This window comes from Natrix helvetica (genome assembly GCF_964273705.1).
Source record: "Natrix helvetica genome assembly, chromosome: 2".
Lineage (NCBI taxonomy): Eukaryota > Metazoa > Chordata > Lepidosauria > Squamata > Natricidae > Natrix > Natrix helvetica.
In genome coordinates this window covers 294,677,542-294,702,732 of record NC_138552.1, presented here as the reverse complement: position 1 = coordinate 294,702,732, position 25,191 = coordinate 294,677,542, and the positions used below count along the sequence as shown (strand labels likewise).

General features: G+C 45.6%; 1 protein-coding gene across 1 annotated transcript in view; it reads left to right on the top strand.

The window, feature by feature from the left end:
• Positions 1-16,600, top strand: part of ULK2 (unc-51 like autophagy activating kinase 2) — a 149,678-nt gene extending 133,078 nt beyond the window's left edge. Inside the window, exons 24-27 of the mRNA XM_081945398.1 lie at positions 1,220-1,338; positions 6,743-6,900; positions 13,467-13,602; positions 14,630-16,600. Coding sequence (XP_081801524.1) covers positions 1,220-1,338; positions 6,743-6,900; positions 13,467-13,602; positions 14,630-14,694 — 478 coding nt within the window. The 3' untranslated portion in view covers positions 14,695-16,600. The remainder of the gene's footprint in view (positions 1-1,219; positions 1,339-6,742; positions 6,901-13,466; positions 13,603-14,629) is intronic.
• The last annotated feature ends 8,591 nt before the right edge of the window (positions 16,601-25,191 follow it).

The following is a 25,191-nucleotide window of genomic DNA, read 5'->3' as shown; positions in this document are numbered from 1 at the left end:
TTATCATGTTTACATATTTATTTTTCCATATCAAAGGTTAAAATATTCATTCTGGGTTGCTTTGCTTAGCATCCCATAGACCTATTTTATGTTATCAACCTATTTTTCTTTTCTTTTCACCCTCCCTTCTCTACTTCCTTCCTCCCTCCTTTCCTTCCCCTTCCTTCTTCCCTTACCTTTCCCTTACTCCTCTCTTCCTCTTCCCCTTCTTCCACTCTCTCCTTCTCTATCTGTCCCTTCCTTCCTCCACTCCTTTCCCTTTCCTTCTTCCCTTACCTCTCCCCTACTCCTCTCTTCCTCTTCCCCTTCTTCCACTCTCTCCTTCTCTTTCTATCCCTTCCTTACTCCTCTCCTTTCCCTTTCCTTTTTCCCTCCCTTCCTTCTCTACTTCCTTCCTTCTTCCCTTACTTCTCCCCTACTCCTCTCTTCCTCTTCCCCTTCCTACCCTCTCTCCTTCTCTTTCTGTCCCTTCCTTCCTCCACTCTTTTCCCTTTCCTTCTTCCCTTACCTCTCCCCTCTCTTCCTCTTACCCTTCTTACCCTCTCTCCTCTTTCTATCCCTTCCTTCCTTCACTCCTTTCCCTTTCCTTCTTCCCTTACCTCTCCCCTCCTCCTCTCTTCCTCCTCCTACCCTCTCTCCTTCTCTTTCTATCTCTTCCCTCCTTCCTCTCCTTTCCCTTTCCATCTTCCCTTACCCCTCCCCTTCTCCTCTCTTCCTCTTCCCCTTCCTACCCTCTCCTCGCCTCCATCTTCCTTCTCTCCTCTTCCCCTCCTCTCTTCCTTTCTTTTTCTATTGTTGTATGTTTGTCTCTTCCAGCTCTTAATTTTTATTTTCTTGGGGTGGTATTTCCACAGACCCAAAAATAGTTGAGTATCATTTCTTGTTCCCTTTCCTTCTCAAATCTATCCTGATTATATATTTTCCCCCTTTGCATCTTACTTTTGAATAGATACTTATATTCTATTGTTTCCTTTTCTATTCCCCCCCCTTTTCTACTTAATGGCGTATCCTCTGGATTCCATATGTTCCCCTTACTTTCTTTTCTGTATGTCTTTCTCTAAGCATTCATAGAATCTTCCCCATGTCTTGAAGTACACCGATTCCTCTTTATCCTTTATTTGCAAAGTCAGTCTGTTCGTCTCTGCACAGTCTAGAATTGAGAGTCTTGAGGTTAGCGAAGGAAAGATTGACGCTGCCCCTCTTGTCTCCTGTTGTCCAGGCAAGTGGAGCAGCTGGTCCTGTACATGAAGGCAGCCCAGCTCCTGGCCTCCTCTTTACACCTGGCCAAAGCCCAGATCAAATCGGCCAAGCTGAATCTCTCGACTGCGGTGAAGCAAGGTAAGCCCAGTGGCTTTTTTCCTGGAGAAAGCTCGACAATGTTTTCCAATCTCGGAGTTCATGTGAAATGTGTGTCATCCATCGGAAGAGAGCTGGAAGGGAGCTTGGAGGTCTTCTAGTCCAGCCCCCTGCTCAAGCAGGAGACCCTAGACCATTTCAATCAATCAGTCAATCAATCAATCAGAATAGAGCTGGAAGGGAGCTTGGAGGTCTTCTAGTCCAGCCTCACTGCTCATGCAGGAGACCCTAGACGATTTCAATCAATCAGACAATCAATCAATCAGAAGAGAGCTGGAAAGGAGCTTGGCCAGCTGACTTCGGACTTCTTTTGAGACCATTTTTCGCCCTCCGGTGCTTCCTTGAAGCCCCCGGAGCACGAAAAACCAACCCTACTGGCAAATCGGAAGTTCAGGAACGTACTTCCCGTTTGCTCGTAAGGCCGTTTTAGCCCTCCGGAGCATTCAGGAGGCTTCCCTAAATGCTCCGGAGGATGAAAAACGACCCTATGGACAAACCGGAAGTGGCTAAAACCGGCCCTACAAGCAAATCAGAAGCATGTTCCAGAACTTCCGGTTTGCCCATAGGGCCGTTTTTTTGCACTCCGGAGGCTTCAGGGAAGCTCATGAAGCCTCCGGAGGGCCTCCGGGGGGGGGGGGGGCTGTTTTCGCCTTCCCCAGGCTCCTATAAAGCCTCCGCCTGCGCATTACCCCCCCCCTGCGCTCCCCCCCCTCCCGCTTTTGGCATGCGATCCAAAAAAGGTTCACCATCACTGCACTAGACTATTGCAATTAATCAGTCAAGCAATCAGAATAGAGCTGGAAGGGACCTTAGAGGTCTTCTAGTCCAGCCCCCCTGCTCAAGCAAGAGACCCCAGACCAGGAGTGTCAAAACTCAAGGCCAGTGAGGCAGAGCCGACCTACAAGGTACTTAAATCTGGCCCACGGGGGCCGGCCTGGAAGTATGGAAAGGACCAGCCCACGGTGCCTCTGCCGGACAAAATGGGCTTGGGGGGTGGGGTGGGGGGTCATGCAGCTCATGTGCGCTCCGTTTTCAGCCTCCCCGGCCTCCAGCTCTCTGCCGGCCAATTTCTGGCCAGCAGAGTGCTGTTGGAGGCCAGGGAGGCTGTTGTAACCTCAAACAGTCACAGAAGGAATGGTTGTAAGTTGAGGACTATTTGCAAAGGCAACAGTTTCAGCTGAGTTTCAGGGCGTTAACTCAAAACACAAGCCGGTCAGATGACCAGAACGCTAGCATCCTGACTTGTGGGTCCTACTAACGTTAGCCACTGATTGCCAAATCGCCGCTCCTCAATTGAGGACCTTCTGTGGCTGCATGCCTCCCACGCCGGGTTTCTTTGCGGAGTGTGTGTTGTGTTGCACAATGGGTCACGGGTCCTTGGAGGAGGCAAACCAGTGTAGGGTAACAGCACTTCGACTCGGTCTGTTTCCAGATAACATTTAACAGAATCTCAGGGTCGGAATGGACCTTGGAGGTCTTCTAGTCCAGCGGTCACCAACTTGGGCATCTGCAAAAAAATGTTGGTGGTCCGCAGAAAAATTATTTGCGTTTTTTATATTGCACTAAATCGGGGGTCCTCAAACTACGGCCCCTGGGACGGATACGTGCAGTGAACGCTTGTGTTGCTTGGCAGCTGGTTCAGATTTATGACGGTTGTCATGCGATCCCCTTTTGCGACCTTCTGAGAAGCCAAGTCAATGGGGAAACCAGATTTACTGTCCAACTGTGTGACTAACTTAATGCCTGCGGGGATTCGCTTAACAATTGTGGCAAGAATGGTCATAAAACTCACTCCTTACAGTACTAAATCCTTGGGGGTCTTTTTGCGTAGGTCCGAAGGGGGCAGAAAATCTGACTTGGGGTCTGCTTCAGTACTAAATCCTTGGGGGCTTTGACCGAAGGATGGATGGAAGCACCGCTGGTGGCAAAGAGCCAGAGGGCCTTGTTCTATGGGACTGCATCATGGCCTGGATTTTTCGAAATGACCATCAGACCATTAGTATTTCTTATACAGTAGTTAACACACGCTGATGTAAGGAGTTCTATTTTATTTATTTATTTAATTAGATTTCTAGACCGCCCCCTCTCCCCGAAGGGACAGTGTACAGGTGTAAATTTAAAAAACCATACAAACAATAATATACATAGCTAAAATTAGATTAAATAGCCCCTGTACGAATTTATAAAAATTAAAAACTTAGACCATAAAACCAATCATAAAAATTTAAAAATAAAACTGAGGTGGGAAAGCTGGAATTAGGCCAGGCCGGCTAGCTGAAACAAGTGGGTTTTGAGTTTCTGACGGAAGGAGCGGAGGTCCGTAGTCATTCTAATGTCAGGGGGAAGGTCATTCCAGAGGGTCGGGCCCATCACAGAGAAGGCCCTTCCCCTATGCGTCGCCCGCTGGCACAGCCTAGTGGACGGCACCCGGAGGAGTCCCTCTCTGTGTGAGCAAATCGGCCGAAGGGATGTATGGGGCAGGATACGATCCCGCAAATAACTAGGTCCTGTGCCATGGAGCGCCTTGAAGATGATGGTCAACACCTTGAAACGCACCCGAAAAGCCACAGGCAGCCAGTGTAGCCCGCGCAGGAGAGGTGTTACATGGGAGTAGCTAAAGACTCCCGAGATTGCCCGCGCGGCCGCATTCTGAACCAGCTGCAGCCTTCGGGTGCATCTCAAGGGGAGCCCCATGTAGAGAGCGTTGCAGTAGTTAGCCGGGACGTCACAAGCGCATGAGTGACTGTGCGAAGGGCGCTCCGGTCCAATAGGGGACGTAATTGGCGCACCAGGCGAACCTGGTGGAACGCCCCCCTGGCCACGGCTGTCACATGGTCGTCCATGGACAGCCGGGCATCCAGAAGGACGCCCAAATTGCGTACCCAATCCACGGGGGCCAGATGTTCGCCCCCAATGGCCAGTGATGGAATAAGCTGGTTGAACCGGGGCGCCGGTAGCCACAGCCACTCAGTCTTGGACGGGTTGAGCTTGAGTCTGTTACTTCCCATCCAGATCCGTACGGCTTCCAGACACCGGGACATCACTTCGATAGCATCGTTGGGGTGGTTTGGGGTAGAGATGTACAGCTGGGTGTCATCCACGTACAGATGGTAGTCTACCCCAAACCCACGAATGATCTCGGCCAGCGGCTTCATGTATGTGTTGAATAGGAGAGGCGAGAGGACCGACCCTTGTGGCACCCCACAAGTGAGCGGCCTCGAGGTCGACCTCTGCCCCCCTGCCAATACAAATTGCACTCGGCCGGAGAGGAAGGAGGAGAACCACCGCAGAACGGTGCCCCTCACCCCCAACCCCTCCAGTCGATGCAATAGGATACCATGGTCGATGGTATTGAAAGCCGCCGAGAGGTCTAATAGGACCAGGATGGAGGAGCAGCCCCCATCTCTGGCCCTCCAGAGATCATCCACCAACGCGACCAATGCCGCCTCCGTGCTGTGGCGGGCCGGAAACCGGACTGGCGCGGGTCCAGATAATCAGTTTCCTCCAAGTGGCATGGAAACTGTTGTGCCACCACACTCTCTACAACCTTCGCCAAAAAGCAAAGGTTGGAGACGGGACGGTAGTTGGCTAGTAAAGCTGGGTCCAGGGAAGGCTTCTTGAGGAGGGGCCTCACCACTGCCTCTTTCAGGGCGGCCAGCAGGAACCCTTCACTCAAAGAAGCGTTGACTAACTCCTGGAGCCAGCCTCGTGTGACCTCCCAGGATGCCAGTACAAGCCAGGAGGGACACAGGTCCAATAAACATGTGGTGGCTCGCAGTCGCCTACGCAGCCTGTCCATATCATCGGAAGTAACAGAGTCAAACTCCTCCCAGAATGGAACCTCACGACCCACCTCCGACGTCCCTTCCAGACCACTAGCAGGGACCAACTCGCTTCGAATCTGAGCGATTTTGTCCTGCAGATACTCCCCAAATTCCTCTGCTCTGCCCTGCAGAGGGGCTTCCCGCGGCCTCTGTTGGAGGAGAGAGCGGGTCACCCCAACAGGGCGGCAGGGCGGTTATCTGCGGACGCAATAAGAGTGGCACAATACTGACGCTTGGCCACTCTTAACGACACAAGGTAAGTCCGTAAATGGGCTCTCACCTGAGTTCGGTCAGATTCAGAGCGTGACGATCTCCATCTGCTCTCTAGGCGTCTCTTGTGGCGCTTCATCACCCTCAGCTCCTCGGTGAACCAAGGGGCCTGGGTGGTTCGCTGCCGCAAGAGAGGCTGCAAAGGCGCAACCCGGTCCAAGGCCCCAGTGGCCACACTGTTCCATGCGGCCACTAGGTCACCAACCGGGTGTGGGTCTACTCCCCCTCCCCACCTGAAAAGAACACTGTTCCAACTGCCAGTTGCCTCACATTCCGTTACCTCAATTCAAACTGGCAGACGTTCCACTCTTTTACTCAGGAGCGGCCTAGGTCTACTTACAGTACTAAACGTCGCTACCTCACCAAAATGTCTGCTTCATCTGCTAGGTTTCACGGAGGATGCCTTGGGAAACTACGACCTCAAGGATGCCCAATTTAGGATAGTCCAACGGCTTGTGGACATTGATTTACAATATCTACGAGCCAGAGCCAATAAAACTTGCTCCCCCCTGACTCTCAACCAAGTTAATAACTATGGATTGAGGATGGCTTCCTATTTTTATACCCTAACCATTCCCAAGTATAGAAGAGCTTTTTCCCTAGCTCGCTTCAATGTCTTGCCCTCAGCACTTCTGGATCGTCGTTTCAAGAGGCTCCCGATTAATGAGCGGCTGTGCCCTTGTGACAGAGCCGAGGTTGAGACAGCAGAGCATGTCCTTCTATTTTGCCCTATGGATAGCGTGGACAGATCTAGGTTACTGTCTCTTCCTCGTACATCACCTCTCAGGTTTCCAGGTTTTTCTTGAGAGCTGTGACCATTAGAGGAGAGAGCTGTAACCTCCCTTAGTTGGGCTTTTGGCGACTGGCTGCTGTGTCTCTTTTGTAGTGGTCGTGTTTTGGTCTGTGACTGTAAATAAAGTATTACCTATGGAACTGCTTCCGGACTCAAGGTGGCGGGAGCGATATTCCCTTAGGTATTTTCAATCACCGACCACCACTGAGCCAATTTCTCCTGCATAGCCCAATGATATGGCTTTGTCGCCAAGCACAGATATCCAGCTAGTAAATAAATTAATACAAACTTATGCATATATCCTCCCTCATTCTGTCATAACGAAGAGCCAAATGGGATTATTGTTATTATTGTTATTATTATTGTTGTTGTTATTTATTATTATTATTATTATTATTATTATTATTATTATTATTATTATTATTATTATTATTATTATTATTATTATTATTATTGCTAATTGCCTGCATTTTTCCCCCTCCCAATTCCTCCTTCGCAGTTGTCAAAAACCTGAACGAGAGGTACAAATTCTGCATCGCCATGTGCAAGAAGCTGACCGAAAAGCTAAACCACTTTTTCTCGGATAAGCAGCGTTTCGTCGATGAAATTAACAGCGTCACAGCCGAAAAGCTCATCTACAGTTGCGCGGTGGAGATGGTAAGAAAGCAGGGAAGCTGACCAGATTGATCACTGTGCGGTAGAGAAGACAGTTTACAGAGCGGGTGGGGGGGGGGAGGTGTAGGCATCACATTGTGGCTTCCTTTCCATGGATGGTCCTTGACTTACAACCATTGGTTGTAGGCAATGTCCAGGCTGAAACCAAGGGGGAGGGGTGTCAAACATGTCATGTCAGCGTTCCAAATATCATCCAAAATTAAATCAGAGTCCAAGGCAGAACTTTCCTCAAACTTCCAATTTATTAAGAGAGACCTGTTGGCACATCTGTGGAAAACCCAAATCTGAAAGCTTCCCGGTTTTCCCCACCCAGTTGAAAGTTCATGATCTTGTCCCCACACCCACAAGCCCATCTAGTTCCGGTCAGGTGCAGAGGTGCAAAGACAAAGGATGACCTTGGCTTTCTAGAAAGAATGTTGTTATGACTTCCTATCATCTAGCTCTGTACAATCCTCTCCTCCCATTTTCCCACCATAGAAAATGCAGAGTAGAATAATAGAAAGAGTGGCAGGCCAAAGATCCTAAAATGAATATAGACTGCAGGCCTGACATGTCATAAGTTATGAGTCCCTTTGCACCCGCAAAAGACCTTAAGTCCAGTTCAACTTGAATGCGCTTTCTTATCTCCCGCTCATTTCTTTTGACCGTTAGTAGCTCAGATTCTTGTACAGGTCACCCTCGACTTAACCCCTGTTCGTTTAGTGACCGTCCGATGGTACAATGGCATGGAAAAAATGATTTATAACCCCTTTTCACACTTATAACCGTTGCCGCATCTCCGTGGTCACGCGATCAAAATTCAGGCGCTTGGCAACTCGTTCCTATTTATGATGGTGGTCGTGCCATCCCCTTTTGCGACCTTCTGGCAAGCCAAGTCAATGGGGAAGCCAGATTCACTTAACACCCGGGTGACTGACTTAACATCTACCGTGATTTGCTTAACAATTGTGGCAAGAATGGTCGTAAAACTCACTTAACAACAGAATTTGTGGGCTCAGTTGTGGTCGTAAGTCGAGGACTACCTGCATAGAGGCTAAGCTTGCAATAAATCTTTATACTCGTTAGAAGCTGCCTGAATCTCTCCTGATTTCGCGCTTGACTTGTTTAGCGACTGTTCCAACTTGCAATGGCACTGGAAAAAACTGGCTTACAACCGATCTTCGCACTTACAACCGTTGCAACCGTCTCCGGGGTCACATGACCAAAATTTGGGCCCGGGGCAGCACACGTGTGTTTATAGTGATTGTAGCCTCATGGGATCACGTGATCCCCATTTGAAAACCGGCATTCGACAAGCAAAATCGATATGGGAAGCCAGATTCGCTTAACAACTGCATGATTCGCTTAACAACTGCAGCAATTCGCTTAACAACTGGGGGGGGGGCGGATAAGGTAGCCAAATCGGGCACGGCTCACTGAACAACTGTCTCGCTTAGCAAAAGGAATCCTGGCCCCATTTATGGTCATGAGTTTGAGTATTGCCTAGAAAACCTGCTGCTGCTCTTAACCCAGGCAGGCAAAACAACTCCGGCACAACTTGAGCACCTGGAGATTAATTAAGAGTGCTTTCCACTCGTTACTTCTTCCTTTTAATTTGGGGAAAGGTTTTTGGCTGTCGAAGCGATCTTTCATCAGACTTCATTATCCCTGGGGCAGAGCAATCCCAGGTGCTTTTGTGATGGAAGGGTGAAGCCTTTGCCAGGATCTACCATAAATCTCATAGTTGGAGGCCCTGAAGATGCTCAGAGACATGGAATGGAACAGAAGGGAACAGAATAGAATAAAAATAGAATAGAGTAGAATATGGAATGGAATGGAGAATAGAATAGAATATAGAGAATAGAACAGAACAATATAGAATAGAATAAAAGTAGAATAGAATATGGAATGGAATGGAGAATAGAATAGAATATAGAGAATAGAACAGAACAATATAGAATATAGAACAGAACAGAAAATAGAATAGAAAATAGAACAGAATAGAATAAAATTTGGAATGGAATGGAGAATAGAATATAGAGAATAGAACAGAACAATATAGAATAGAATAAAAATAGAATAGAATAGAAAATGGAATGGAATGGAGAATAGAATAGAACGGAAAATAGGATAAGATAGAATAGAAAAGTGTGGCCTTACCAAGGCCTTGTAAAGTGGTATTAACACTTCACGTGATCTTGATTCTCTCCCTCTGTTGATGCAGCCTAGAACTGTGTTGGCTTTTCTGGCAGCTGCTGCCCACGGCTGGTTCCTATTTAAGTGGTTGTCCACTAGGAATTGTCACAACATCTGTGGCATTTCTGTCCCTTGGTATCGGTTGAAATCCTCTCTTTCTCCCCTGTAGTGGACTCTGGCTGTCATTAAAGGGTTCAGGATTTTTTTTCTCAACCAAAGCAAAATATTGCTTTGAAATGAGATGGACAACATATAACAGATAATCCTCGACTTAGGACCATTCTTTCAGTGACAGTTTAAAGTTAACAAAGGCGCGGGAAAAAGTGACTTATGACCATTGTTCACACTTTTAGGACCATTGCAGCATCCCCATGGTCACGTGATCAAAATTTGGCCTCTTGGCAAGTGACTCATATTTACGACGGTCACAGTGTCCCGGGGTCACATGATCCCCTTTTGCGACCTTTTTTTTTTTTTTTTTTTTTTTTTTTGTAATAAAATTTTATTGGTTTTTCAAAATTTATAGGGAAAAGGGTAAATGGACAGGTATACAAATTTTGGCAGTTGCAAAGTGTGTGAGGCCCCCCTCCCTCCATACCCATAGCGTACATTTATATATAATGCATTAGTATATAATTGATTATAATCAGCATATTAGTTCTATTATTAAATTCAATCAAATTAAACATTACAATATAAAATCCAAATATAATTCCATTTTCACTTTCGGTCAATTTATAATAATATGATTTTCATATTTATTTCTGTGATCTGAGTCTTCTTGCTATTGCCCCATCTCCCTCCACTGGCAGAGCTCTGGCCCCTCCCGTGTCCTGCGTGTCCGTTGTAGTGTCTGGTGGTTTCTCTAGGAGTGTTTTATTTTTTTCCATAAAGGCCTGCGCCTCTATGGGTGAATTAATTCTGATTCTTGTCTCCTCCCAGAATATCAGCATACCTTCAGGCATCAACCATCTAAACCACACCCCTTTCTGGTATAATTTATTCGCTAATTGCGAATAATTTTTTCTTTTTTCTCTAATCTTCTTAGGGATCTGCTTCAGAATGGTTATCTCCATATCATGATATGTCAATGCTTGCCCCCTTTGTACACCCAGAATTTCATCTCTTGTGGTTTTTCTAAGGAATTTAATGTGAACCTCCCTGGGTAAATTGTGTGTTCTAGCATAAGCTGAGTTCACTCTATAAACCAGATCTATATCCCACCCCATCTGTTGTTTTTCTTTGTGTGTATAGTCAGCCAGAATGTTTGTCATGATGTCCCTTATATTTTCCCCATCTTCCTCTATAACATTTTGAAATCTAAGATAATAGGACATTCTCTCAAATTCTAATTTCATCTGTTGGATGTCAAGATCTTTGTTCCCTTTCTGCACAGCTTCCACCACCCCCCTCACCTCCTCCACCCCCCCTTCCACAAGATTCAGTCTTTGTGAGTTCTTATATATTTGGGCTTGATTTTCTTTAATTTCATCTTTCATTTCCCTTAACTGTTTCTTGATTTCCTCCTGGCCCTGTAGGATTTGTTGAAGCATTTGTTGAAAGTCCATCTCTGTAGTCTTATGTTGCATCAGTTCTGTTATCTTTGACTGTGTGGCTGGACTGGATGTTGCGGATGTTGGAGCAGAAGTGGCAAAGCCAGGTTTTCCAGGAGGGGGTCTTTTAGATGCCATCCTTTATAACGTTAAAAGTTCAGTCCAAATATGAAGTAAGCAATTAGAAAAGAAGGGTAGCCAGGTGAATCCGGGAGCAGAATAACCAGGCAGAAGAGAATCTCTCCAATAAGTCTGGCAATAGATAGAAAATTTCCCCTAGAAGGTTAAAAAAATACCAATCCACAAGAGGTTCCTCTGGGAGACACGGAGACAAAGACCGGAAGCCTGAATTTTAAAGGTGGAGTCAGGTTTCAGAGTTCATAAAGACAACGGAAGTGTGCCATCTTGCCCTGCCAGTTTTGGGCACAGAGGCGTAACAAAGTTTTAAAAAGTTCCAAAAGTCCTCAAATCATTGTAATATGTAAAATTAAATTGAAAAGAAAATCATCTCAGCCTAAGTGAGGCTTCATTCGTTGGCTCTCCCCCCTCCTCCTTCCCCGGGGGCTGAGAGCAAAATTGTTTCTTGCCGCTTGTCCAAGGGGGGGGGGAAAACCCCCCTCCCTCCAGCCGCACCTCCAAAATGCTCCGAAAGTTGTTTTAAAGTTTTAAAAGCTGAATCAAATCTTCATGCAAAGTAAGGGATGAAGAGAGAGGCAACCTCACCGCACCGCAGCTGCTTCCTTCAATTGTAGCATTCTCCAGTCGGCTTGTAGCGAGGCGCGAGGCGTGGAAACGCGATGCGCCCTCCGAGCTTGCTCCCCGGTGCCTTGGGCGCGCGAGAGAGCCCCCGCCGGCTGCCGCCGCTGCAGGAGACCTCCGCGATGCCGCCCCTCCGGCAGGACCCCTCTGCGGGGTGTCCTGTGCCCCCCAAGGAGTGGGGAAGCCCACCGGGGAGCCGGAGCGGGCAAAGAGCTGCCCGTCGCCGCCGCCGCCGGAACCGGAACTCCCCTTTTGCGACCTTTTGACAAGCAAAATTCATGGGGAAGCCAGATTCACTTAACAACCACCTGACTAGCTTTACAACTGCAGTGATTCAAAGAGTGTGGCAAATGGGGGAAAACTCCCTTAACTGTCTTGCTTAACAACGGAAATTTTGGGTTCAATTGTGGTTGTAATTTGAGACTACCTGTAAATATAAATAAATAAATAAATCGTTAAGATAGAGGGGATAAGAGGGATGGATGATACAAATAAATGATGAATGGATGGATGGATAGATATGAATAGGTAGGTAGGTAGGTAGGTAGGTAGGTAGATAGATAGATAGATAGATAGATAGATAGATAGATAGATAGATAGATAGATAGATAGATAGATAGATAGATAGATAGATAGATAGATGATAGATAGATAGATAGATAGATAGATGATAGATAGATAGATAGATAGATAGATAGATAGATGATAGATAGATAGATAGATAGATGATAGATAGATGATAGATAGATAGATATGGATAGAAGGGTAAGTAGTAGATGGATAGATGATAGATTAGAGAGAGAGACAGATGAAAGAAGATGGATGGATGATACAAAGATGAGAGAGAGAGAGAGATGTAGATAAAGATATGAATAGATAGATAAGTAATACAATAGCAGAGTTGGAAGGGACCTTGGAGGTCTTCTAGTCCAACCCCCTGCCTAGGCAGGAAACCCTATACCATTTCAGGCAAATGGCTATCCAACATCTTCTTAAAGACGTCCAGTGTTGGGGCATTCACAACTTCTGGAGGCAAGCTGTTCCACTGATTAATTGTTCTAACTGTCAGGAAATTTCTCCTCAGTTCTAAGTTGCTTCTCTCCTTGATTAGTTTCCACCCATTGCTTCTTGTTCTACCCTCAGATGCCTTGGAGAATAGCTTGACTCCCTCTTCTTTGTGGCAACCTCTGAGATATTGGAACAATGCTATCATGTCTCCCCTAGTCCTTCTTTTTCTTAAGCTAAAGAGAAAGAAGGACTAGGGGAGATATGATAGCAGTGTTCCAAGTAGTAGATGGATAGATGATGGATGGATGGATGGATGGATGGATGGATGGATGGATGGATGGATGGATGGATGGATGGATGGATGGATGGATGGATGGATGGAGATAAATAGATATGGATAGATAGGTAAGTAGTAGATGGATAGATAATGGTTGGATGGATGGATAGATAAATATGGATAGGTAAGTAGTAGATGGATAGAAGATAGATTATTCAGACAGACAGATGAAAGAAAATGGATGGACAGAGAGGGATGGGTGGATGATACAAAGATGAGAGAGAGATGTAGATAAACAGATATGGATAGATTGATAAGTAGTAGATAGTTGATAGATTAGACAGACAGATTGAAGAAGATGGATGGACAGAGAAGGATGGGTGGATGATACAAAGATAATGGATGGATAAGTAGGTAGGTAGATTGATAGATGTAGATAAATATGGATAGATAGGTAAATAGTAGATGGATAGATGATAGATTATTCAGACAGACCAAAGAAGATGGATGGACAGAGAGAAGGATGGGTGGATGATACCAAGAGGAGAGAGAGAGATGTAGATAAATAGATATGGATAGATAGATTAGTAGATGGATAGATGATAGATTAGGCAGACAGACAAAAGAAGATGGATGGACAGAGAGAAGGATGGGTGGATGATACAAAGATGATAGATGGGTAGAAGAGAGAGAGAGTGTGTATGTGTGTGTGTGTCTCCTTTCTTTTTCTTCTTGGCCTCTGCTCATCTGCCTCTCCTCCTCCTCCTCCTCCTCAGGTCCAGGCAGCAGCTTTGGATGAGATGTTTCAGCAGACAGAAGACATTGCTTACCGGTACCATAAAGCTGCGTTGCTGATGGAAGGCCTAGCAAAGATCTTGCAGGACCCAGTTGACATTGAGAATATCAACCGTTGTAAGTGTGGGGCGGTGAGATGAGGGATGGGGGTTGCTACTTTTATAGAATGACGTACTTTGAACAAAGCACAGCACAGCCGGGGGGAAAAAAACAGCAATCCTGTATTACCCTTCATTAAAGTATACCAGGGGTGTCCAAACTTGGGAACTTTAAGACTTGTGGACTTCAACTCCCAGAATTCCCCAGCCAGCTGGCTGGGGAATTCTGGGAGTTGAAGTCCACAAGTCTTAAAGTTCCCAAGTTTGGACACCCCTGAAGTATACGAATCGCCGACCGAGGTCAAGAACTACCTGTATACAAAAATGGCATTTTTCGTTCGGACGCTGCTCATTTTGCGTTATATGGTTAGTTCAGGGCTGGGTAGCTGCCACCATTACTGCAAGTTCAATGCACAAAATTTTTTCAAATGCATGCGCATTTCAACGTAAAAAGGTCTGCGCATGCGCACAAGGTTAGAAAGCAGGGAGGAAATTACATTTTTGCAATGAAAATTGTTCTGCGCAGGACAGAACCGAAAATCAAGATGGCGGCGGCGACAATAGAACTGGTTCGGGGGGGGGGGGGCGGTGGCAGGCCGAGTTACTACCTACTCGGCCAGTAGGAACCCATTTCTGGGTTACTCCTTGACTTAGGACCACAATTGAGCCCAACATTTCCATTGTTAAGTGGAAAGGAGAGGTTGCTTCTCTCCTTGATTAGTTTCCACCCATTGCTTCTTGTGCTGCCCTCAGGTGCCTTGGAGAATAGCTTGACTGCCTCTTCTTTGTGGCAACCTCTGAGATATTGGAACATTGCTATCCTGTGTCCCCTAGTCCTTCTTTCTATTAAACTAGACATACCCAGTTCCTGCAACCGTTCTTCATATGCTTTAGCCTCCAGTCCCCTAATCCTCTTTCTTGCTCTTCTCTGCACTCTTTCTAGAGTCTCCACATCTTTTTTACATCGTGGTGACCAAAACTGAATGTAGGATTCCAACTGTGTACCCCACTTACTTGTTTTTTTTTTCCTTTGCTTCGTTTTTCAGATAAAGCTAGTATCGAACGGAGACTCTCGGCTCTGTGTTGCAATGCCGTCGCGGTCTACGAATAGAAGACCCCCTCTGCCCTACTCCCCGGGGACCACTTCGTGTAGCCAAAATCTGGGCATTTCCCATCCCGAAGCAAAGCTGGCTTCTATCAAAGGAAGAAGAAGAAGAAGAAGAAGAAAAAAAAACAACAGTGTGTGAAAAGCAAATAACGTCAGGGGAGAAAAAATTGTCCTTAGACAAACGCTCTCTCCATCTTTCCTTTCACAGCCAGACAGGGAAAAACTCATTTCCACTGCAAATTTTAATCTTGGCAAGCGACGATTCAGCGTCTTCGTAGATTACGAGAGAACAGAGTGCGCGTCCTTCTCTGGAGAGATCCCCCCCCCCCCAAAAAAAATTAGTTCTCGCTTCGGGAAACGAATGGACGTTTGCATCGCGGGACAAAAAACGAACATCGTTCGCTCTGGACTTCCGTCCCGTGAAACTTCGCAGCCGGACGTGGGTGGCGAAGACGCCTCCCAACTTCCAGCCATCAGGATGACTTTTGCAAATAAAGAAAGAACTTGAGAAGGCAAAATGAGAGCCCTTTGAGAAGGTCAATCATAGACGTATGAGCTTGATGTTCTTCCTGACCCCTCTCGCCCGAATACTTTATATTGCACTAATTTACTAAACTGTGTATTGGTGGGGTTTTTTTTAATAATTAAAAAAAAAATACAGAAAAGGCACAATTTATCTATTCTTCCTGGCCGGGCAGAGATGGGAAACGATAATTCCTTATTGACTCATTGAGGTTCAGGAGAGCCAAAAAAAGAAAAGTCATCGCAAAAAAAAAAAATTCCTCTCGGACTTCAAACCTTCTTAGTTTCAAAGTTGTGTAGATATGTGGTAAGGTGAATTCTTTGGTTTTATAGCCCTTTTATCTTAATACTTGAGTCGTACTCCTAAGAGTGGCATTTTCTCGATCTTCTCAACTTTTTAAGAGGTGCGGACTTCCATCTCCCAGGATTTCCCAGTTAGTCGGCTGGGGAATTCCTGGGAATTGAAGTCTGCAGGTCTTTAACGTCGCTAAGATGGAGACAAAAAATAATAATCTGACTTTCGATAACATTCTGTCCTATATCATGGCTTGCTTGGTTACTTTCCTTCTTCTGTTGCATGCCAAGTTGTGTGTCTCCCCGAACTCTGGGTCAAAAAACAAAAAAAAGACACAGCTGCCACCTGGACGGAACAGAAGCTTTTCTTTAAAATATATGTATATATATATAAAAATACATAGCATTAAGAAATAATTATAATCAGGTTTATCTGGAGACAGCATCTCTCCTGCTGTCCGTCACCTCTTCCTCCTCCCACCCTTCCTTTTGCGTGACTCGAAAAGTTGTTTTAAAAACTGAATTTCATAGTTGGACCTCTATAGAGGCTTTCTTAACTGCCATCACTTGAAAGGAGGGAGAAAAATAAGCTTGTTTATAATGGAATCATTTCAATCTCTTCTTTTTTTTAAAAAAAAAAAAAAGAACCGTCAAACCTCCTTGGATGGAAGTTGATTGGCATTTAAACACCATCGAATTTTACAGCGTGTGAAGAACATGTCTTTGTGCGTTTTTCTCTCCTTTTTTTTCCCTTTCCCTGTCTTTTATTTTTATTTTTTTCCTTATGACAAAGTAATGTACTTTTTACTTTTATTTATCAGTAATAAGCAATTTCGGAAGTTTGTTTGAAAGTGTTCGTTCTTTTTTTTTTTTAATTTATACGACGTTTGTAATTTTTAGATCTTTATAATATGGTGTTTCTACGACTACCTCTCCTTTGTAACTGCATGCATTTAATTCTCGACCCGTAGTGTACTAACTGAAGAGAGAGAGAAAAAAACCTGTTGATAACTTTTATTATGGCCTGTATAAATGTATATTAAAGTTTAAAAAAAAGCAAGTGAAACAATAATAAACTGATACTCAGATGTTCCTATATATCTATATATCTAAAAGCAAAATGCCACTCATGCATCATCACAAAACCGTAAAGCCTATAAACTTGAAATTTGGCACAAAAGTTCTTGGCTTCTAGGTGCTCGCTAAGAAAGGACTTTTTGAAATGGCCATCAGATCATTACTATTTCTTATAGTGTTATTAACATGCACTGATGCTAAGGAGTTAGACGTTCTACTCCCCCTCCCCACCTGAAAAGAACTCTGTTCCAACTGCCATGTGGGCATGGCCAGTGCGTGACTCATCTGGCCTGTGGGCTGGGAGTTGAGACATTCTACTTCCCCCTCCCCACCTGAAAAATGCTCTGATGCTAAGGAGTTAGACTGAGGGAGAGAAAGGGATAAGATAGGAGAGGCCTCTGTTGTGCAAGCCTGAGGGAGAGAAGGGGATAGGAGAGGATCAATGGGGCCAGCCTGAGGGAGAGAAGGGGATAAGATAGGAGTGGCCTCTGTGAGGCAAGCCTGAGGGAGAGAAGGAAATAGGACAGGATGAATGAGGCCAACCTGAGGGAGAGAAAAGGATAAGATAGGAGGGGCCTCTGGCAAGCCTGAGGGAGAGAAGGGGATAAGATAGAGGCCTTTGGCAAACCTGAGGGAGAGAAGGGGATAAGTTAGAGGCCTCTCGCAAGCCTGAGGGAGAGAAGGGGATAAGTTAGAGGCCTCTCGCAAGCCTGAGGGAGAGAAGGGGATAAGTTAGAGGCCTCTCGCAAGCCTGAGGGAGAGAAGGGGATAAGATAGAGGCTCTTGCAAGCCTGAGGGAGAGAAGGGGATAAGATAGAAGAGGCATCTGTTGGGCCAGCCTGAGGGAGAGAAGGGGGATGGGAGAGGAGAGATTTCTGTGGGGCAAGCCTGAGGGAGAGAAGGGAATAGGAGAGACCGATCGTAACTACTCGTTAATTTTCAAGCTGTGTCAATTTATCAAGCCCGATCATACAGTTTCATAGCAGAGCATGAGTATCCAGCTGGTATACAATACAGGGTTTCACCATCGGATTCAAATCAAGGTGTTGATGTTTATCTGTTTGTTTGTCTTTTCATTTGGCTTAAGGAACAATAATGCCTCTTCCAGAAAACTTTGGATCTGATTCTGGGATGGTGAGTTGAAATTAAACTTTCACGGAAGGAACTGTGGGGTCCTTGGTGCTCTCTGAACTTGGCGGTTTTCTTGTAGACGTCTCACGACCCAATTAGATAACATCATCAGTGCTAGAAGGGAGAGGGGTTTGCAGAGAGGAGGAGGAGGAAAGTGAAGAAGAGAAAACTGGGCGCTTTCTAAGCTTGGCTGTTTTCTTGCAGACGTTTCATGACCCAACTAGGGAACACCATCAGTGCTAGTAGGGAGTGGGGTTTGTGGAGCGGAAGAAGAGGTCTGCAATGATGATCTTACCTACTTGGTTCATGAAACGTCTGCAGGAAAACCACCAAACTCGGAGAGCACCAAGGATCCCACAGTCCTCCTCTTCCCTCCCCCTCCACTCCATAACACCCCATTCCTTCAAGCACTGATGATACTACCTAGTTGGGTCATGAAACATCTGACTTTTTTAAAAACCAATTTGGAGAGTCCTCTTCTCTGCAAACCCCACTCCCTTCTAGCACTGATGAAGTTCCCTCGTCAGATCATGAAACGTCTGCAAGAAAACCACCAAGCTCAAGAGGATTCTCCTGCTGACAGCTTCTTCAGTGGGCAAGGCGCTATGGGGCATCTTGGAAGCATTTGGCTGCCACTGCTGAAAACCGAGGTGCCATTTTAAGGCAGAAACGGAGACAAACCAGAATTAATTTGATTAGCTGGCTGGAGAATCCTGGGAGCCGGACGTCCACCCATCTTTAAAAGTTGCCAAGGTTTGTGGGGGGGGGGGAACAAACTAAATCCTGGTCTGGACCATCAAGCCAAGAAGGGTCCCTTCCAGTGGTGGAATTCAGCCAGTTGAGGAGAACCAGTGGCTAACCACCTGAGCAGTTGGGTGAACTGGTTGTTAAATGATTTGAATCCCACCACTAGATCCCTCCCATGCTTAACCAGTGGTGAGTTATCGGTGGTACGGCCCGGTATGGGTGTACCAGGGGTAGCTGGGAGCAGCGGCCACTGTACTGGAACAGTGGCTCATTTGGCCTGCCCACCCGCATTCCTTACTGGTTTTTGACGCAAATGGGCCAATTGCACACACGTGCATAGCGTGACCTTCACCGAGCACCTAGGTGTAGCAGAGCTGTGGCAATGCCCGGCCCCATGCATAGTGTATCAGTTGTGACGGGATCTGGAACCCACCACTGTGCTTAACCACTGCATTAACCATTGGAATAGGCCTATTTAAGCCAGGATGATCAAGAGATTACCTTGACCTCAATACCTGCCCACCCAGGTTGTCCTGGTTATCCCTTAACAAAACTCTGGTGCCCTTTTGAGTTGCAACTGGCCCTTGAAGCGTGACACGCTTGCTTCCCTTGGCACGGCGTGAAGCGATAATGCCCTGATCTCTACTCCTGCCTTGGGCTTCCCCGTCTTCAAACTTGGACTTGGCCCTGTTGAACTTCATACGGCTAATCATTGCTTGTTCTGCCAGCTCATCGGATTTCCTCCTGGATCTTGATTAGAGATGGGAAGGCCTGCGGGAAACAAAGCCTCGGGAAAAAGCAAAGTTTTTCTTCTCATTTATTTTTCTGTTTTTTTCCTCCCAAAAGTTGGAAGGGACCTTGGAGGTCTTCTAGTCGAACCCCCTGCCTAGACAGGAAAGCCACACCACTTCAGACAAATGGCTATCCAACATCTTCTTAAAGACTTCCAGTGTTGGAGCATTCACAATCTCTGGAGGCAACTTCTGTTCCACGGATTAATTGTTCTGTCAGGAAATTTCTCCTTAGTTTTTAGTTGATTCTCTCCTTGATTAGTTTCCACCCATTGCTTCTTGTCCTGCCTTCAGGGTGCTTTGGAGAATAGCTTGACTCCCTCTTCTTTGGGGCAACCCCTGAGATATTGGAAGACTGTTATTATGTCTCCCCTAGTCCTTCTTTCTCTTAAGTTAGACCTACCCAGTTCCTGCAACCGTTCTTCATATGTTTTAGCCTCCAGTCCCCTAATCATCTTTGTTGCTCTTCTCTGCACTCTTTCTAGAGTCTCCGCATCTTTTTTACATCGTGGCGACCAAAATTGAATGCTGTATTCCAAGTGTGGCCTTACCAAGGCCTTATAAAGTGGTATTAACCCTTCACCTGATCTTGATAAAATTAAAAAAAAAAATGGTTTTTTTTGCCAATTTTCCCAGATTTATTCCAGGACTTCCCATCTCTAATCTTGAGATTGCGCTCTAAAGCAGAGGTGAGGAACTATTGACAACTTTATACCCTATGGACATCATCTCCCAGAATTCCCTAACCAGCCTGCTTTCAAGACTCCCAGAATTCCATAGCAAGACGTACAGACTTCAACTCCCAGAATTCCCCAGCCAGTCTCCTTTAAAACAGATGGACTTCAATTCCCAGAATTCCCCAGTCAGCACAGGAACTGATGTCTAATCATCTTAAAACAATCTGGCTGGGGAATTCTGGGAGTTGAACAATAGACGTCTTAACATTGCAAAATATGAAAAACGCTGAGGGTGGGGGGGAAAGTTCAGGAAGGAGCCCAGTAGCCCCATTTCTGACTAAGAAGATTTATTGCCGCTTCTGAAAGCAGCAGGATTTAAATTACATAGTTTGTCGTTTTTTGGCAGTTCACAAAAGCCTGAATCAAACTTTCGTTAGAAGAGATGCCACCAGATTCCTGATTAATTAATTTTGCAAGTCAGTACAATATCAATGCTTAATGGAAAGACCAAATGTGTGATTAAAATCTCGGGCTTGCTTTTCAAAGCGATCATTTGGAACATCAATAAAGCAGATCTCTACTTCGGATGGAGGAAAAGACACCTGTTTAGCAACTTGAGTTTATTTTGGTTTATCAAATTTAAATACCCCGATTCTTCCTCCCAGAAGGACTCTGGTGTTGCCGCCCGCCAGAGGCCAGTGGATCTGGCAGCAGATTCGGACAGTGAGGAGGCTGGGGAGGAAGATGGGCCAGTCCTGGAGTCTGGGAAGGCTCTGATGAGGGCTCTGTGTTGGAGGCAGAGAGGGGGCCAGGGCCGTCTGACAGTTATCAGATGCCTTCGGAGTCACACATCAGTGGGGCAGAAGAACAGCTGGAGCCTGTTCCCAGTGTGCGCATGCGCAGAGTTGCCAGAGGAAGGGAACAGCTAAAGAAGAGGGGTCGACTTGGGAGTAAGGCCACAGGTGGATGATGAATGGCCCCTCCCAGAGGAAATAAAAGAGGAGCGAAAGGGGAGTGGAGTTTGCAGGAGACCATTAGTTCCCTTCATTGGTTCGTGACTCTCCGGGACTCCTTGCCAAGTTCTGCAGATGTTGGCCTGGCAGCTCTCCAAGCCAGAGAAGGTCTGTGACTATAAATCCTCCCTTGAAAGATTTTGCTGGATGGGAATGAGCAGAATTCACAGTCAATTAATAAAAGGGTTTTTTATCAGGACCAGGAATTTGCTTCATGCTCTTGGGAAGCCTCAGTCAGAACATCGGGTGGTATACGAATGAAATATTAAAATATAAAAAACGGTATATAGAAAAATGAAAAAAGAGGCAAAGAGTGTTGCAATTAAAGATTAAAAGTTCCTTAAAAGTTTCCCATGCTCTTCTGTAATCTCAGCCTTGACACTAATACTGTGCGCTTGGCTATTTCCTGCTCATCTTCATTTGCCACTTCTCTCCCCCCTTCTTCCCAGGCTCCGAAATTTTAGACTACCCCCACCCCTTAAGGCAACAATGAACTTTCTCCTTTTATTTTACTCTGTAAAATGCCAGGATCCCGGACAACTCCGTGCAAAATTATTTTTCAATCAAGCAACCATAATTTTTTTTCCAGCCTCGAGTGACAGATTTCACCCATATACCATTTTCTTTTCTTGCTCCCAGTCCTTTTGAACAGGATTGCCCTGAGAAAGGATACAATACAATACAATAGTAGAGTTGGAAGGGACCTTGGAGGTCTTCTAGTCCAACCCCCTGCCTAGGCAGGAAACCCTATACCATTTCACGCAAATGGCTATCCAACATCTTCTTAAAGACTTCCAGTGTTGGGGCATTCACAACTTCTGGAGGCAACTTCTGTTCCACGGATTCATTGTTCTAACTGTCAGGAAGTTTCTCTTCAGTTCTAAGTTGCTTCTCTCCTTGATTAGTTTCCACCCATTGCTTCTTGTTCTACCCTCAGGTCCCTTGGAGAATAGTTTGACTCCCTGAACTGAAAAGGGATAGGTAAGAGGGAAAGATGGGTCAGTCTTCCAGACATCCTGCTGAAATTAAGTGGTGGGGGGAGGGGGAGTGTCCCAGTGGCAATGGGAACATTTGTTCATTTAGATCACAGTTTCTCACTCTTGGCGACTTAAAGGGATGGGGACACCAACTCCCAGAATCCCCCAGTCCACATGCTTTAAAATGGGCAGATTTCCATTCCCAGAATTCCTCAGCCAGCCTGCTTTAAGATGGGTGGATTCAGCTCCCAGAATTCCCCAGTTAGCATGCTGACGATGGGTGGATTTCAAATTTCCAGAATTCCCCAGAGTCAGCACATTATGCCAGTTGGTTTTAAGTTGGGCGGACATCCACTCCCAGAATTCCTCAACCCAGCACACTAAGAAGAGTGAACTTTATTTCCCAGAATTCCCCAGGCAGAATGCTTTAATAGGCATGCACCTCAGTTCTAATGCTGGCTGGGGAATTCTGGGAATTGAAACCAGGGGTGAAATTCAAAATTTTAAACTATCAGTTCGGTGGGCATGGCATGGTGGGCATGGCAGGGGAAGAATACTGCAAAATCTCTTAAAGGAAGCTGGCTGCGGAATTCTGGGAATGGAAATCCACTGCTCTTAAACATGCTGACTGGGGAATTATCGGAGTGGAAGTCTACACATCTTAAGCCTGCTGGCTAGGGGATTCTGGGAACTGAAGTGCCCATACCATCTTAAAGTTGCCAAGATTGGAAAGCCCAGATCTAGATGCATCTTCCAACTGAACAGAAAGAGTCAGGTTTTACATTTCGGCAAGAAAAACGGAATGCACAGGTACAGTATAGGTGGTACCTTGCTCAACAGTAGTAACTGTGAAAGGGATCTGGGAGTCCTAGTGGACAACCATTTAAATAGGAGCCAGCCGTGTGCAGCAGCTGCCAAAAAAGCCAACACAGTTCTAGGCTGCATCAACAAAGGGATAGAATCAAGATCATGTGGAGGGTTAATACCACTTTATAAGGCCTTGGGAAGGCCACACTTGGAATATTTGCATCCAGTTTTGGTCACTACGATGTAGAAAAGATGCAGAGACTCTAGAAAGAGTGCAGAGAAGAGCAAGAAAGATGATTAGGGGACTGGAGACTAAAACATACGAAGAACGGTTGCAGGAACTGGGCATGTCTAGTTGAATGAAAAGAAGGACCAAGGGAGACAGGATAGCAGTCTTCCAATATCTCAGGGGTTGCCACAAAGAAGAGGGAGTCAAACTATTCTCCAAGGCACCAGAGGGTAGAACAAGAAGCAATGGGTGGAAACTAATCAAGGAGAGAAGCAACTTAGAATGGAGGAGAAATTTCCTGACAGTGAGAACAATTAATCAGTGGAACAGAAGTTGCCTCCAGAAGTTGTGAATGCCCCAACACTGGAAGTTTTTAAGAAGATGTTGGAGAGCCATTTGTCTGAAACGGTATAGGGTTTCCTGCCTAGGCAGGGGGTTGGACTAGAAGACCTCCAAGGTCCCTTCTGACTCTGCTAGTGTATTGTATTGTATTGACCGCATAAGACAGCTGACCTCTCCAGTTCACACCGTTGGTTTTTTTTTTTTTTTTTTTTTGGACTACCGACGATGACTCCACTGAGCAAATAAATTCACAATTTCCATTCTTTCTGCAAAGCTACCTTTGGCCTGCTTGAGCAATCTTTACTTTTGACCAGGCCAACCAAACTGTAACTAGATTTATTTTTATTTATTTATTTGGGTTGTCAAGTGTGCATGGGATAATATATACAAGATTATGAACGCATGAAATGGGTAGATGGGGTTGTTGGGACAGGAAGGCTGGGCACGCTGGTGCACTTAGGCACGCTCAGTTTACCTTGAGTTTGTATGTATTGTGTGCCCGTGTACCACAACAGCACAGGCGCTCACAACAGATACAGTACAAACTTATGGTAAACCACTCCAAACTCGATTGCAGCAAATACGGCTTCACTTCAGCCACAGAGCGGTCAATGGCTGGAATGCGCTACCTGACACTGTGGTTTCTTCCCCAAACCCCCAAAACTTTAACCTCAAACTGTCGATCGTGGACCTCACCCCATTCCTAAGAGGTCTTTAAGGAGCGTGCATAAGCACACCAGCGTACCTACCATCCCTGTCCTCACATTCTCTTGTATTCATATTCATTTCCTAGGGTTTCCTGCCCTATACCGTTCCAGACAAATGGCTATCCAACATCTTCTTAAAGACTTCCAGTGTTGGAGCATTCACAACTTCTGGAGGCAATTCTGTTCCAATGATTAATTGTTCTAACTGTCAGGAAATGTCTCCTCAGTTCTAAGTTGCTTCTCTCCTTGTTTAGTTTCCACCCATTGCTTCTTGTTCTACCCTCAGGTGCCTTGGAGAATAGCTTGACTCCCTCTTCTTTGTGGCTTTGTGTAGATAAAGGAACAAAACTAGGGAGTTTTCCTGGCTCATAAATCCTTAAAGCATTCTGCCAAAAAGCAACTTGGCAAAGAGGGGCTGCCACTCCCTACACAAGGCTATAGGGTTACTCCATAGATAAGGTAGACAGAGGCAGGAGCTTGAACAAAAGGACGCTTTAAAGACCCCGTTGGTAACGAATCTTTATCTCTGATTGGATAAACTTTGTCTCTATCTGCCTAAAATGTAGATAATACTCTGAGCCCCTCTTGCAGGGGGTGGCTATTCCTTCCATGCATTGGTTTGTATGTTCTGGATATAGTTTTGTCACCCAGCTTTTGCTACCGCCACAAATAAAAGCTAATATTTTTTTGCAAGCCTCGTCTCGAGTCTCCACTCTCTTTGGCATCCTCAGTGGCTCAAGAAAAAACGGCTGGAACTTTACAATCTTATAATGTCATCTATGTTTTTCAGTCTTAAAAGAGCCTTCGATGTTTTCTATTTTTAATATTTTTTTAAAAAAATTAAAAATAAAAACATTTTTTGATATTTTTCATTTATCCTGATGCAGATTCACAGAGTTGGAAGGGACCTTGTTAGGTCATCTAGTTCAACCCAAACCCCCACCCCACCCCTCTCCCACTCAAGCCGGGTGGGGTTCCTGTACCGGTTGGAACCGGTTCGCTGCGCTGAACTCCCCCCCCAAAAAAGAAAAAGTAAAAAAAAAAACAGCAGATGAAAGAATCAAGATTTCTTTTCGGAGTCTCTTTCTTTTGCTTGGCTCCTTCTGCTTGTGATTTTTACATGCATGTGTTTTCCTGAGAATACGGTACAGTCCTGGATCCCAGTTTAATGCAGTGGGAAGGCAGC